Source organism: Paramisgurnus dabryanus, chromosome 23, assembly GCF_030506205.2.
Source record: "Paramisgurnus dabryanus chromosome 23, PD_genome_1.1, whole genome shotgun sequence".
NCBI lineage: Eukaryota > Metazoa > Chordata > Actinopteri > Cypriniformes > Cobitidae > Paramisgurnus > Paramisgurnus dabryanus.
Window position 1 is genome coordinate 2,447,329 of NC_133359.1, and position 15,073 is coordinate 2,462,401.

A 15,073-nucleotide genomic window follows, 5' to 3' on the forward strand; every position below is an offset into this window, starting at 1 on the left:
TATTATATATAATCGAAATGATATATAAATATATAAAAATATGTATATACACATGTAAATATGTCTTAAATATGTACTTGCATCTGTAGGTATTTACAAATATTTAAACATATTTAAAAATGTCTTAAAAAAGGCAATTTTTTTGTATATTTTTAAATGTATTTAAAAAAATAAATATATTTTAAAGCATTTATATTCACATCCCGATGAAAGAAATTTTATATTTGGACCAGGACATGGTTTTGTTGTAAAATTAGAAAAGTATTTGTTTCCCTGAAATGCGTTTATTATAAATATTTTAAAATTAAGAAATATATTTAATTAAGCTTTACTGTCTGCAAAATGTATTTAGAATATATTTAAAACATATTTTTTGGCCATATGAGTAAGAATTTTTTACCCCTCAAATTAGTGTGAAATAATAGTTTCGAGTTTACATTTATTTCAGACAAAAATCTTTTGGATTTGTTTATTGGGACAGTATCGCTTTGTGGCAGCGCAGCACAAGAATTTTAAATGTAGTATTTTTATAAAAAACCAGGGGACCCCCTCTAATTTATATTTTTGTGCTTTATAGGGGGTCCAGGACCTCCCCAGCCCCCCCCCCAATTCAAACACTGAATTGAGCTACAGGAACAATTGATAGTGCTATGGATGGTTTGCTAAATGTAAGCTGGAAATCTGTACTTGGGAATTTTGTGAGGTTTTGTGTTGGGGAGAGGTTGGTATTTAGCCCTAAACCTGAGCAATAATAGTGATACTTTCATCAAATGGCACTAAAGTGTGTCCGTCAAAACTTATGTGTGTTCATGTGGTGTTGTTTGTGCATATATAATTCAATATATATGCATTTGTCTGTGTGTTGACTGAGTTGGTTTGCTTGTTTATTAGTGCAGTGATTTGCATTCAAAGTTTCATCTTTCAACGCGCCATCATGATTGCAGTATTTGTATAGTTTGAAATGTATGTTTGCATATGTTAACTGCACGTTTACAAACCGTCGTTTTTCTGACAGGCTGTTTACGCACAGTAGCTTTGCCTGCCAAAAGTGCATTGTCCTTATTTGCCCTGCAAGAGTTTCATTCATTCGCTGTAGTGGGTAAAGCTTCTCTGCAGACTCCAGTGCTCGGAGAATTTGTGTCCGATAACGGCGCTGTGTGAATATCTGGAGTGTGTGCATGTCTGTGGGTAATTTACAGACCTGTCAGCAGCCATCGAAGATCGTACCATCCCTCTCATACACACAAACGCTGCTTCTGGACCGCAGCAGGTCTTACATCAGCCGAGACACGTAAATAGCCCAGGAGAACATTAGAGTGTCAGAGAGCGTCTGGACTCTCATACATTCAGCTGTTAGAGAGAGCGAGCGTGTGTGAATTATAAAGCTCTTCTCTACTAACTTCAGGAAGATCTTAGATCCTGTTATTGCGAGATTAAAGACGGGCGAAAAAACATCTTCAGTCTTTCCTCTTTGCTCCCTCGTGTCCGAATCTCATTGAAGAATTCTTTGTGGTGTTTATGAATGCGTTGTTGTTTTTTTGTCTTTTGATGTTGATTATTTACTCAAAGCAATTTAAAGACTAAAGATTCAAAACAAAAGGGTAGAATAGTTGTTTTCCCACAAAAAAATTCTAGTTTAAACAATCAATTAGTAAATGTTTTAAATCTTTATTAGTTAAACTCCACAATTGTTTCTAAACACATTATAAATGTTAGAAATGTGTTGCTGAAACGCTTTACAAAGACTGTGAGCTATGTAGTACTAAATTTCCTCATTTCTGTGTTCAGGATTATGTGGGCAGGGCTAAAACGGTGGCTCGATGACACACTGGAGCCACCCAGCATGGCCCCGCCCCTAAAAGTATGTTCACATGGGGCGTAAGCGTTAACGCTTCCCATTTACTTTAAATGGGTGACGTCATGCGTTGCCGAACTTAACTGCAGTTGCTCCCAGCAGAAGTTGAACATATCTCAACTTTACAAGCGGCTACGCGTGCGTCAGCCAATCAGATCACCTCCAGCCAATTACGTTTATGGAAGATCGGAGCATGTGTTGCAGCCACTGTGATTGGCTGTTGGCCACGCTTCAGACAAGCTTTCTGTTAAGTATTAACGGTTTTTCCCGTGTGAATGTACCGTAATACATCATGAGCATCCATTTTAGCGGTATTATGCTGCGTTTACACCAGCCGTGGTAGAGGCGGCAAGCGTGGGTGATTTACATGTTAAGTCAATGCAAAGACGCGATTACACGCGGACTATTATCCTGTGGCACGGTACACCCGGTAAGCGCGGCCCGCGCAAATTGAACGTTGCCGCTTGGAAACGCGCAAGTTGAAAAATCTGAACTTCGGCGGATTTCCCCACCGCGTTAACCAATCAGGACCTTGCTGTAGTAGTGACATGATAACAGGAAGCTTGCGGAGTCTCAGTGGAGTCGAAGAACCCCCTCCCATGACATGAATTTCCGCATGAATTTCTTGAATGAGTAGAATTTCACGCACGGCTTTTACGTGCGAATGAAGCGAGTGAACTAAAATGTTCAAGCATCCAACTACGTGTGAATAGCGCGTTTTTGCCACCTTTACCGCGGCTGGTGTAACCGCAACTTTAGAAAGTTCAGAGAGACGGCAGCTTTTTTCCGCGAATGGGTGTAGTTTCATCGCCGACAGCGGACACACCCCCAGCGTTTGAGCGCAGAGAATCCTGATTGTTTTTCTTAGATTATTTAATTTACTAAACCTTTTTAATCATTCAAATTTGTTTGGATGGTTAATATCACATTTTTCTGTAGTAATATATTTATTAACAGACTTTAATACTTTAATATTTGACCAGATTTGTCGTAATGAAAATTTATTTTCTAAATAATCTAAATCAATAAAATGGTGAATTAATTATTGGTGGTAACGGCAGCACACAATCAGCTTATAGACGGTTTCATCGTACGCACGTGATACACATCTGGATCCGAACCTTACTTCCGGTTTCGTTTTTTTAATGGTCTGACTAGTTGCTAAACTGATCTCTTGAACAAATGCCTCGTTCGAAAATAACAAATGTTTTGGTTTCCTAGGTAATCTATGTGTTGTTTTAATCTATGTGTTGTTTTTTGCTTGTTATATAAATAAACTACGTTTTAAGAACTTTGTTGTTATTTATTCTTAGCGGAGTTTACCGGAAGTTATGTGCGGACCGTGCGCTTGTTTATGTTGTTACTGCTGAAACGGTCTATAGTGCTTTAATAACTTATTTTCAACTTTATCTAAGCACCCAACAATGAAACGTTCTGTCTGTTTACTGCTGAATGTTTTTAACTGCAATCTGTTTTAAAACCAGCAAGTTGATGACAAATTGAATTTTTGAGACAAACTCATTTGTCATATCAATCTAAGTTGAAATCTGCTTCTTCGGTGCAGCATTAATCAAGGTATTAATAGAGTAAACTATGATGTGAATCGACCCACTGCTATGCTGTTCAAACAAGCTTAATGTCAGCTCTTCACCTATTACTTCCTTACTAATTGGTTCGACAAGACCATTAGTGTATTTACTTAATTCCTCCAGAGTTTGAAAAGGATCTCATTTCCATCTGGATTTCCTCAGGATTTCTTATTCTTGTATAGTTTCTTCGTACTGCCACTTGTATTTAAATAGTTTACCAGTAACACCCATTCTGTCCTTGCAGGACTTCCGCGGTTCCTCAGTCAACCGGAGGGCGTGTCTGTTCATGAAGGCGGGACCGAGATGCTAAACTGTGAGGTGACGGAAGAGCTCGCCCCGTTTATCCGCTGGGAGAAAGGCGGCCGGGCCGTAGAGCTGGATAGCAGGGTCATACAGTTACCCAGTGGAGCTCTGGTCATCAGCAATGCCTCTCAAAGTGATGCCGGACTCTACCGATGCACAATCGAGGGTCTAGGACCGCCTAAATCCAGCGAGGAGGCGGAGCTACAGGTGTCAGCAGGTAAGGATGACGAAAGGATAGTAGTTGCATTTCCATGACCCTTCAGATTGCGCAACTTGAAAATACGCCTAATAAAAAACGATTTTTGAAATATTTTTTTGTTTTTATAGGTTACCTGAGGTTTGAAGTTTGCATGGTTTTTAAGTCACATGGTCATTCTTTAAATATACAAAATCATGTACTATAACCTTTCGTTTCGCAATAGTTTTTATCGTCATTTTGAAAATACCGCAAAGGTTTGATGCAAATCTGTTATGTAATAATAAAAGTAAATTATATGTTTCAAATGATAGAGATGGTCATGTAAAAACTTTTTTGTTTGTGGTTTTAAGGTAAAACGTAAAAAAAATCCTAATTTCAGTTCACGTTGGTAAACTCTGACTCATGCAAAAAGACATTCGATAGGATGCAGACAGCGTACATGTAAAATAAACATTTTGTTGTTATTTTTGCAGACTCTGGTGTTGAGGAAAAAGTGGAGACTCTCCAAGGCCCGGTTGCAGTGGCAAAGGTTGTCGGGGAGAGCGTGTTGTTGCCATGCGTCATGAAGGGTTATCCCGTGCCAGTTATTCGTTGGACGTTCAACGGGAGGCCGGTTGATGAGGGGTAAGTGAGCCAGAACACTTTCTCTCTTAATCTTCCACTGCGGTGGACTTTTAACCTAAACCACCAAGATGAAGTGCCAATAAATGAACAGTGTGACTTATAATCCAAACATTTTAGCATTTGGCATTCAGAAGCGTGCGCTGGGGCTCGCAATACACCAAATGCAATTTTCTTTACTTCTTTTTCTCACAAATAAAACGTTGTGTACAGGTTCAAGCTGACAGCAGTGCCTTGTGGGATAGCACTTAAACTCTTTCTTCCTCAGATTCGCCGTCGTTCAGTCGCACGCTGGCAGCACTCACGCTTCTCATGCGTGACTTGGAGTGCTAAACTAAACTCGGTGCAAACTCAAGCCAGTCGCCATGAAACACACAAACCGAATCCATTCAGTCTGACTTAATCACAGTATTCACTATTCAACATCTCAGTGTAAAATATCCTATTATTCGGTCGGGGTAATTACCGACACCCGTGTAAATGGATATTATGCAGCATGTGCGCCTTCCTCATGTTGCTGTTGTGTAATTGCGTTTACGTGGCATCATTACGAGACTCTTATCTAAAACACGGCGATGCACCACATAAAGTCGCACACGCCGTTTATATGCTTTAAATTGCTTCGAGTAGTTTGTAAAATAGCTGCTGTTCTCTTTCCTGTTGTAATGGTTCAGTTCTGCCGTTGTCATCGGTCCTGCATGAATAATGTAGAAAGGATAGTACAGTCCCCGCATGTAAATCAGCTGTCAGGGATACAGCGCTGGACTCCATCAGTCATTATTACGCCTTTTGTGCTGGTCTGTTTACCCTGATGTGATTTCAGAGGCGGCTTTGGCAATGTTTTCATTGTGGTGGTGTAAAAGTGATTACATGCTTTTTATTAGCTCCTTGTCTGTCTCTCTTCTGACCCGCCGCATGTTTTATTTCCTCACGCTGGGAGTGGATTTGCTCCTGAGGTTCGCAGACATTCGTTTAAAAACGCATAACTCAACCAGATGCTTTTGTCCAAAGTTTTCAAGGTTACGCACTCGTGCCTGCCAGCGTTAAGAGACTGATAATGTTTGCAGATATAAGCATCACTTACTGACTTTTGTTTTGCAGTTTTATTCAGATCACTAAGAGCGTACACCAAGGCGTTTACGCCGGTGGTTAGCGTATGTTTTCAATTGTTTCAAATGGAAGTGCCATGCTTTTCAAAAACGGCAACAGCTGGCGGAAAAGTTGAAAAAAATGCAATTTTATTAAATTGCTCACCTCATCAATGTCACACCTCACTCAGCCGTCCAATCAGAGTGGATGAGAGGCGGGACAAATATCACAATAACCAACCGGTGCATCGTTCAATGACAATCAAAGCAGAAGTATTATAAAGCGCTCCGCTGAAAAGCTGGTAGGCGCCTGCAGTCGGCGTCCGCCTGGCATTTCAGGCATGTTTAAACGGGGGTGTGCACACCAAGCCATTTACATCGACAGCTGCCGTATGTTTTCTAATGGAAAACAATGGGTTTTGTACGTGTTGAGTGCCGGCGCTTTGCCGTTTTTCTGCTCTTGGCGCCCAGTTAAAAAATGTTCAACTTTGGGTGAAACGCTCAGCTTGTCAATGTCACTTCTCACTCTGCCATCCAATCACAGTGGATGAGGGGCGGGACAAAAATTACAATAACCAACCGGCGCATAGTTCAACAACTGATGAACAAAGCAAAAGTATCATAGCAACCAAAGCGCTCAGCTGAAAACGCTGGCAAGCGCCTACAATTGGCGTTCGCCTGACGATTTCAGCTGCTGTTAAACGGGGCGTTCACATCAAGGCGTCTACGTCGGCAGCCGCCGTATGTTTTCAATTGATTCCAATGGAAAACAATGGGTTTTGTCCGTGTTGAACGCCGGCGCTTTGCGTTTTTTTTTCTCGCTGAGTGCCCAGAGTTGAAAAATCTTCAACTTTGAGTGAAACGCTCAGGTCGTCAAGGTCTCTTCTCACGCTGCCGTCCAATGACTGTGAATGAGGGGCGGGACAAATATCACAATAACCAACCGGCGCATAGTTCAATGACTAATAAACAAAGCAGAAGTATCACAGCAACCAAAGCGCTCAGCTGAAAAACGCTGGCAAGTGCCTACAGTTGGTGTCCGCCTGACAATTTCAGCCGCGGTTAAAGGGGGCGTGCACACAAAGGCGTTTACTTCGGCAGCCGCCATATGTTTTCTATTGTTTCCAATGGAAAACAATGGGTTTTGTCCATGTTGAGTGCCGGCGCTTTGGCGTTTTTCCGCTCTTACTGTGCTTTCACACCGCCACCGGCGAGAGCGTCAATAAAAGACGCTATAGAAAAAGTGTAGTGGACGCTCTGACGCTCAAATGCATTCTCTGGAATCCTCTCACGCGGAGGTTTTCCGCCTTCCGATTGGTTGCCGCCGAACGTTTCTGCCTTCCGATTGGTTGCCGTTGAACTGCGTCCTAGCTTATTACCATAAAGTTGATCTGATTTCAACTCTCCTCGACACTCACGTCATACACGACGGAGCTTGCGGCCGGCTCTCATTGAAAATAAATGACTTCCGGCCACTTTGACGCTCTCGCCGGTGGCGGTATGAAAGCATTGTTAGCGCCCAGAGTTGAAAAGTGTTCAACTTTGGGTGAAACGTTCAGCTCGTCAATGTCACTTCTCACTCTGCCGTCCAATCACATTGAATGGGACAAATATCACAATAGACAAAGCAAAAGTATCATAGCAACCAAAGCGCTCAGCTGAAAAATGCTGGCAAATGCCTACAGTTGGCTTCCGCCTGACGATTTCAACCGCGGTTAAACAGTGCGTGCACACCAAGGCGTTTACGTCGGCAGCCGCCATTTGTTTTCAATTGTTTTTATTGGAAAACAATGAGTTTTGTCCGTGTTGAGTGCCAGCGCTTTGCGGTTTTTCCGCACTGAGTGCCCAGAGTTGAAAAATGTTCGACTGTAAGCTTGGCTTAGCGGTTTGGTTGCTATGATACTTCTGCTTTGTTATCAGTCGTTGAACGATGCGGGTGATTGGATGGCCGAGTGAGAAGTGACATATATTTACAGCTGGTCTATTCGCACCGGATTTCTATTACCTGGGGTCATTTCTCCGGACCGTTTCACAGAAGGAGGAAGTCTGACGTTGTCTGTAATGATAACTGACATTGAGCATTAAGATAGGACTAAAATCACTGAGAAACTTTGATATAAATTGCTTTTCCCCACCTCTCTATGTAAAACTAATCCTGTCCGAATAGTACTATAGTTTTCTCTCTGTAATAATGTATTCAACTGTTTCCCTTCCAACGTAATTTGAAATGATGCATTCCGTAAAGATCGAATTGATCGTATAAAAGAGCCGATGTGGACTAATCATGACCTGTTTAAGATGCTACACACACTCAGTCCCTAAATGTCGGCCGTTTCTTTCTCGGTCTGTCCGTTGAGTGTTGACTGAAAGCGTCTAAATGTCTAATTGCAGTTGTCTGTGCGATAATTTCTGACAGACGGTGTCATTTACAGTGTAATTGCTTCTCTTGTGGCTTTGGGCTGATGTAATGTATTCCTGATACATTCTTATCATGTGATTACCCACAATGCCCACAACTTCAGGACTGTCCATCATGTGTTTGTGGATGTGAGTAAAGATTTGGATAAATGGATTTTCAGCTCTCTGTAAGGGTGTGTTTACTGATTAAGATTTTTGCTTTGATCCAAGACAGTTTAAAATGCAGTAATACTGATCTAAGGTCAGTTCATGCATTCCTAATTAAATAAGTGATAATCTGGAAATAAGAAGATGGTCTTGGATCAGTGTTTGAGAGAATATAACACAGATAATTGGGTGATTTAAAAGTTTGTCTCATGCCTGAATTAAATGTTGACTTAACCCTGGATTAGAGTGGGAATGCTGTTCAGTGCTTTATGGAAAGCCGGCAGATAGCCACGGAATGCTGTGGATAAATGAGGATTGTTTTCTACCCTGACAGAACAGCTTTTGTGCTTTCTGACATTTGTTAAAATTGAATTTCTGTGTAAAATATAGCCAGGGGTTTGTATTCCAGAAGGAACGCCAGCACATCCGGATGGACTGCGGTGTTTCCCAGGAATAACACTTACTTCAGCATTGAGTGTTTGTCGGGATTTTCTGAGTGGATTGCAAGCATATGAAACGAGAAATATTACAAATCATATACAGATGCATATTCAGCTAAAACAAACGCCTCTTTCTGGAACACTAATGGTGGTGAATTGTTATCAAGATGTTTGTGATTTAATGTGTTTCTTGTATAATAAAAATAAGTTCTCCTGGCTCTATTGCTGAATCCGTTGATATTTACAATGCTCGGCTTGAGAGTGTTTGTCTCCTTTTTAAACATTTATGAGCAATGTTCTGCCTGCAAGAAAGTTGATTTTGTTTTTAATATTTGATCAACGTTTGCAACCAACAATAAATATGAACAGGACTCTAAAGATCTGTGCACACTGAAGTCCAAAATTTTTTAAAACAGTAACACAGCTTCAGTGTCATAAAGAAATAGTAATTTGAGTTAAGCCTGAAGTATAGTTTTGTTTTTACACAAACACAAGGGTCATAATACAGTGCGCATAACAGAAATTTTGTCATCAGATTAGTATGTGCGCAGGATTTTTGGAACAGTGCATACTTTTTATACTTTGCGTAGGACATGCATACAGGAGTATGTAAAATGTAGGCCAAGAGAGCCATTACAATTTGTCTCAATACACATGTGTTGAAATCTGTAAAATTATGCTTTGCAAGGTTATGGGTTTAAATGTACGCATACCCTCAGGTACACGTAAAATACCAACCATACTTCAGGCGTAATCGATCAGGTTTTTACTTTGAACTGGAAGATGCTTGAATGTTTTGAAAAAAAATTCTTAAAGGTGTAGATTTATGCGGCATCTAGTGGTAAGATTGTGAATTTCAACCATGGTTTTTCAATATGTGTTCTTTAGCGATCTTTCGTCCTTGTGTTCTCGCTATACGTCATCATTAACCATCGAAGTTCAATTCCAATTCTGAAGAATGCAAGTACAGAGGACGCATGAAAATACCCGGATGTGTTCTTGATATCGAGGATGCTTCGAGTGCAAATTTTCATGCTGAAATCGCTTTACGCCCCAGAAGTCTTTGCAGCAAAACAATGGCGGAGAAAGGAAGTGCTACGCACAACAAGATTTTTAACGTTGTCTTACAATAACACAAATATGCTTGTACGTATATGCATGTACATATATATATGTATATAAAAAAGTTTCTTTGTAAACGTTTTAAGTAATAAATACATAAAAAACACACATTTGATATTTAAATGTATGTTTTATTGGCATAGAACAACTTATCTTAATTGAGTTTTTTTATTTTAGATTATATTATTATTTCTTGACAAGGTATCTGAAATATTTACGTATTTGCCTTAACAAAATAACACAAATAAAATAATCTATATAATAATGCAGATAATGGTATGTTTGTCACGTATCAGGGCTCCAGACTGCCCCCAAATGATGGCATTTTGCCCCTAAGATTTGAGAGTGTGCCACTGAATTTTACATCCAGTCGCACATGTGCAACCAGTAAATTTTACCTTTTTTTCCAAAAGTGCACAATAAAATGTGACACTGAATTTGAAACAGCACATTGTACTTTACATCTATCATTAAAGTATTTATTAGTAATACAGTGGAAATTAATAAATGTGAATATTTGGTTAGCATGTTGATTTACGGTGTGTGCCCCTAAATTTTCTGGTTGCGCCCCTAAAATTTTCAGTTGGGGGCCACTGTGCTCCTAGTGAAAAAAGTTAGTCTGGAGCCCTGCATATAAATGTTGCGATGTTGAATCTGGGGAGGTCAGGTGACCAACAGGAATATCGCACAGATCTCAATTCTCACAAGTGCGTACTGTGTTCTCGCGACCTTCTGAGTTTGTTCTTCCAAGGTCGCCTGGCAAGACCGATCTATATGCGAACGCAAGTCCGTTCTTTGCGTTCTTGGAATTAAGAAAAAGCCTAAGTCCACAGCTCCGCCCTTCCTTACAGAGGACAAACATGTCATCATCTGGGACAACGTAGCGATGAAACGTGTTTTGTAACCCCGGATTTCCACCGACTGCGGAACGGCTGCGGATCCGCTGCGGAATGGCGGCGGAGTCAATCGGTTTCCATTCAACTCAAAATGTGGGTTTTCCACTGACTGCGTTCCGAATCCGTCACAGCTCTGGCCATCCGCACCCTTCCGGAACAAATACACAGGGATTCTTTTTTATCTGGATGCCGGACAGCTCCGCAGGGCGAACCATGAATATATCACGTGATCATACCTGAATTTGCGAGATCTCGTGTTGTGATCTGGGCTGGTCCAGCAAAACGTCAAAATTTAACGTCATAATGGGCGTAGACAGAACTAGATATCGCGCGATCATCACGTGAATTTTCGAGACCTCATGGGTCTTCGTCACTTCAGCACACAGCCGCTATGCAACAAATACCTGGTGGGTATTGGCGGAAGGCCGAGTGCGGAGCCGTTACGCAGCAGAGCCGATCTGCAGCCGCTCCGCAGTTGGCGGAAATCCGGGGTAAAGCAGTTTGTCCGTTTATGGCTACTGTAGAAACATGATGACGTCTTCCATATAAGGGGACCCGCAGAGTATGTAGATAAAAATGGCTCATTCTAAGGTAATAAAAACAATACAGTTTTTCATGTAAGGTCTTTATACACCACTGATAATATGGTTATTTATTTTATATTGCATTTCTGTCAAGAGATCCTCCTAAAAGTTAAACAATGCACCTTTAAACGATGAGCGAGCAAGCAGAATTCACTCATTTATCTGTCCTTAGTCAAACACAGTAATTGGTAATTTTCCCTTAATAGCACAGTATGAGTATTTATATGATGAATTGATATGCAGGTGGTTTGAATGGATGATTCCTTAATGGGCCCTGTAGTGTCTCTCTCTCTCTCGTGCTGTAACTATTGATTTTTTCTCTCTTAGCACATCTTACTGAACCCACCATTTCTCTCTATGGTTGCCTCCGGTCTCACAGTCATTGGGGGACAGCAGTTTAATGACAAACTGTAGGACATGTCATCAACACATAAAGGAAAATCCAGAGGAAATGAAATCTACACCGTATCCTGTTTTTAACACCGTCTCGATGCTTGAGACTGTTTGCGATGGTGAAAACAGTACAGATGTCCTGAAAGGAAAAGTGTCTTTGACAAACAGCTTGTCAACACGTCCTAATCGCTCTTCGTTTCTTTGCCAGCAGTGAACGCTTCGCTGTGATTGGTGGGGGCAGCCTGCAGATCGTCAACCTGACAGAGGAGGATGCTGGGATATATAGCTGCCAGGCAGATGGCAACAACATGACCAGTGAGATACAGGCAGAGCTCGCTGTGCGGGGTGTGTATCAAGAACAAGTTTTATAAATCTAATTTGGTTTATTAGATCAATTCATTTGATGTTTATGAACATCTGACGAGAAATATAAGGTTATTATAGTGCAACCACACGTCTAGATGTGTTTGTTTTTATTTATTTAACCTTTATAGATTTTTTCCCTACTTTCATCTCTTTGCGGACATCCGCTTTTTTTGTAGAGCGAACCAGAGCTTTTATGTTTCTGAGCATCTAAACGCTTAAAAAAAAAAGTTCAGAAGATATTTCAACAAAGTCAGGGCATGCAATACTCACATTTTCGAATGCAAGATTTTTTTATTTTAACTACGATTGGATCTTACTTGCGTCACTAATGATTTCATACTTGACTTGATTTGTTTTAATCTCGACTCGCCTGGCTAAATTTTCAACTATTGGCAATCAAGTCTGTGGCCGATAACCATTTACTTACCGACTTCAGACAATCACAATGAGCCTTAATGACAAAAGTAAATGTAATTCCAGCTCGATATTAGACAACAACAGAAGCTCATTTAAATAAAGGCACAACGGTATATAGAGTAAAATATTGGATCTAGTTTGTGTTAAAGTTTTATACTAACAGCTTACACAAAACATGTTGTACTCTGATCGTTTAGACTAAATGTGGATGCTCTAAATGTGGTTTGAATCGGGTTTGTAAATCGGATTTGATGCCTTTTTTGCAAACCACAAGCAACTAAAATGATTCAAGTTGTATATGCAGAATTTTTGCTGCCTGTCTGAATAAAGCCAGAGAGACCGGTGTGGTAGGTATGTGTGTATTATTGTCACATCCCTGATCTGAGGTCTGTTATTTTCACCTCCTGCTGGTGATCTGAGCTGCAGTCGACCACCGGAGAGATTCCACGTCTGATAGACTCTGACGTTTTTCCACCAGCTTTTTTTGACTTTTACAGGTGATGACGCACAATCGGACAGCTCTGTTACTGAACACAGGAAGCGAAATCTCCCATGAGAGTCAGTAGATCTGATTTGGTTTCTGATGGGGTAAAAATATACCTGACTTTGTGCCAAAACGCGCACACACAGGTGGCCACAGATGTGTGCGAACAGACTTCATAAAACGCTCAAACAAGTGCATGTGTAGGCGTAATATAGTCATGTTTATTAATAAGTTTGCAATATATAAAAAAAATCTGTTTCATGTAAATTCATATTTACATTAAATCACTAACAATTATTAGGAGAGACTTCAGAAGATTTAATGCAGAAATATGAGTTTGTCCTTATACATTTTCCAAGCTTATAAACATTTGTGACCCATGCTGGCAAAATGAATCTAAATACGCACTGTATATAGATTGTATTTCGATTTTGGTCGAAATTGAGGTTTTCATAAAAATAAGTACATTAAACCCTCGTCTAGTTATCCTAATGCTCTAAATGGTCTAACATCTAAAATTATCTTTATTTGCATGTTTTCTTAAAGAGGTGTAATGTCCTAAATGCTTAATCTAAACAAAGATGTGTGTCCATCCACATGAACGTCTGACATTTTGGTGTTGGATTTAAAACATGCAGCAATTAAAAAATTAATTGCATGACTTGCTAGATGTTAAAAGAGTTCTGAAGAGAGATAAAGTTCGGTACCTGATTGATTTTAAAAGAGTTATTAAGGAAAAAAAATATATTTTCCTCACGCTGACTGACAGATCTAATGCATGCACACATATACCCGACATATATAGACATAAAAAAAATGCTAACTAAAAGTTTAGTTTCGCGTGCGCACATGAATCTATTGCGTGAGCACGTGAATCTATCGCACACACGATAGTTTCACGTGCGCACGCTAAACTAAACTTTATTTAATTTTTGCTCCATGTCCCCTTAGGGGCTCTGTAGTTTTGACAAGAATTCATGCAGATATAATCTGTTATGTCTTTGTCTTATGTGATGTGTAAGATTATATTAGATCCTTGCATTACAGTAGATCTTAAAGCTGCCGGTCTCAATGTCAATTAAAAAACAAAAGAAAGAAAAAAATTCAACATATATTTTTCCAATAATATAGATACTTTAACTCTGTTCTTTTTTTCTCAAGTTTTCCAATTTTTCCAAAAAGATTCCAACACATCACTCATCGTTTTGAAGTTTTTATAATAGAGAAATGTCAAATTATAAAAAAAATCCCTTTTGAAAATTAGCTCATTCCGACTCAATTTGTCAGCACGGGTCTCATATGGTCCTAAATTACTGATTAAATTCCTGTGAGTGAAGTTTTCTCCATATTAACAGGATTTTATTGATTGTCGCATCATTTTGCATGATCCATGTGCATAATTTGCAGTCAAGGTTGAGTTTTTTTTTTTTTTTTTTTTTTTTTTTGCAGTAGTCTTGTGTTTTTATGTTTAGCAGCATAGACTTTTTTTAGTATGCATACTGCATGCCTGTAAACACAGTTTACAAGTTTTTTACAAACTGAGAGATGAGTTGAAATGAATTTCTGCGGCAATTGACAGCATTGATTTGCTTTGAACCTGGAACATTCCTGGAAATATTTTAAGCATAATAAAATTGGCAACCTTAAATCCCGAAACGTTACTGTTTACAGTCTGGTACAAAAGTGGTTTTGGTCTACTAAGTTAATTATTTTCTCTCTCATGACGACTGTAAGGGGGTGAATTTTTTTGTAACTCATCCATTTGAATTATATAAAGTCTTAAAGTTCTGCATAATAAGTGCGTGGCCAATTGAGTGACGGGTGGTTTGCCACTCCTGTCACAACTGTTGAGTTAGGCGTGCGTGGTTTTAGCAACCAGGCCACATTTTGCCTCTTTGCCTATTTTGGGTCATTTGGTAGTGATGTACTGCTAAGATGAGGACGGTCGTCTCCACCCACTTCGGGCTTCAAAAATGCTCTTCAGAAACCTATGGGTGACATCACAGACACTATGTCCATGATTTATACAGATGGTTTGTTTAATATTTATCTACATGGATGTAATTTATGCTATACCATCTATGAGACACAGCTTTTATGCAGTATTTTTCGTGTTTGAGTCATTTTTCTTCATAGGGAGTGTGCTGTGAC

At 39.8% G+C, this 15,073-nt stretch overlaps 1 protein-coding gene across 6 annotated transcripts in view; it reads left to right on the forward strand.

Annotated features, from left to right (window-relative positions):
- Positions 1–15,073, forward strand: part of neo1b (neogenin 1b) — a 121,080-nt gene that overhangs the window by 60,862 nt on the left and 45,145 nt on the right. For 5 of the 6 annotated variants that reach the window (XM_065277398.1, XM_065277394.1, XM_065277399.1 and 2 more), the window contains exons 3-5: positions 3,689–3,964; positions 4,420–4,570; positions 11,864–12,000. In XM_065277398.1, the coding sequence (XP_065133470.1) occupies positions 3,689–3,964; positions 4,420–4,570; positions 11,864–12,000 (564 nt within the window). The remainder of the gene's footprint in view (positions 1–3,688; positions 3,965–4,419; positions 4,571–11,863; positions 12,001–15,073) is intronic. The other variant, XM_065277395.1, reaches the window with a different exon arrangement.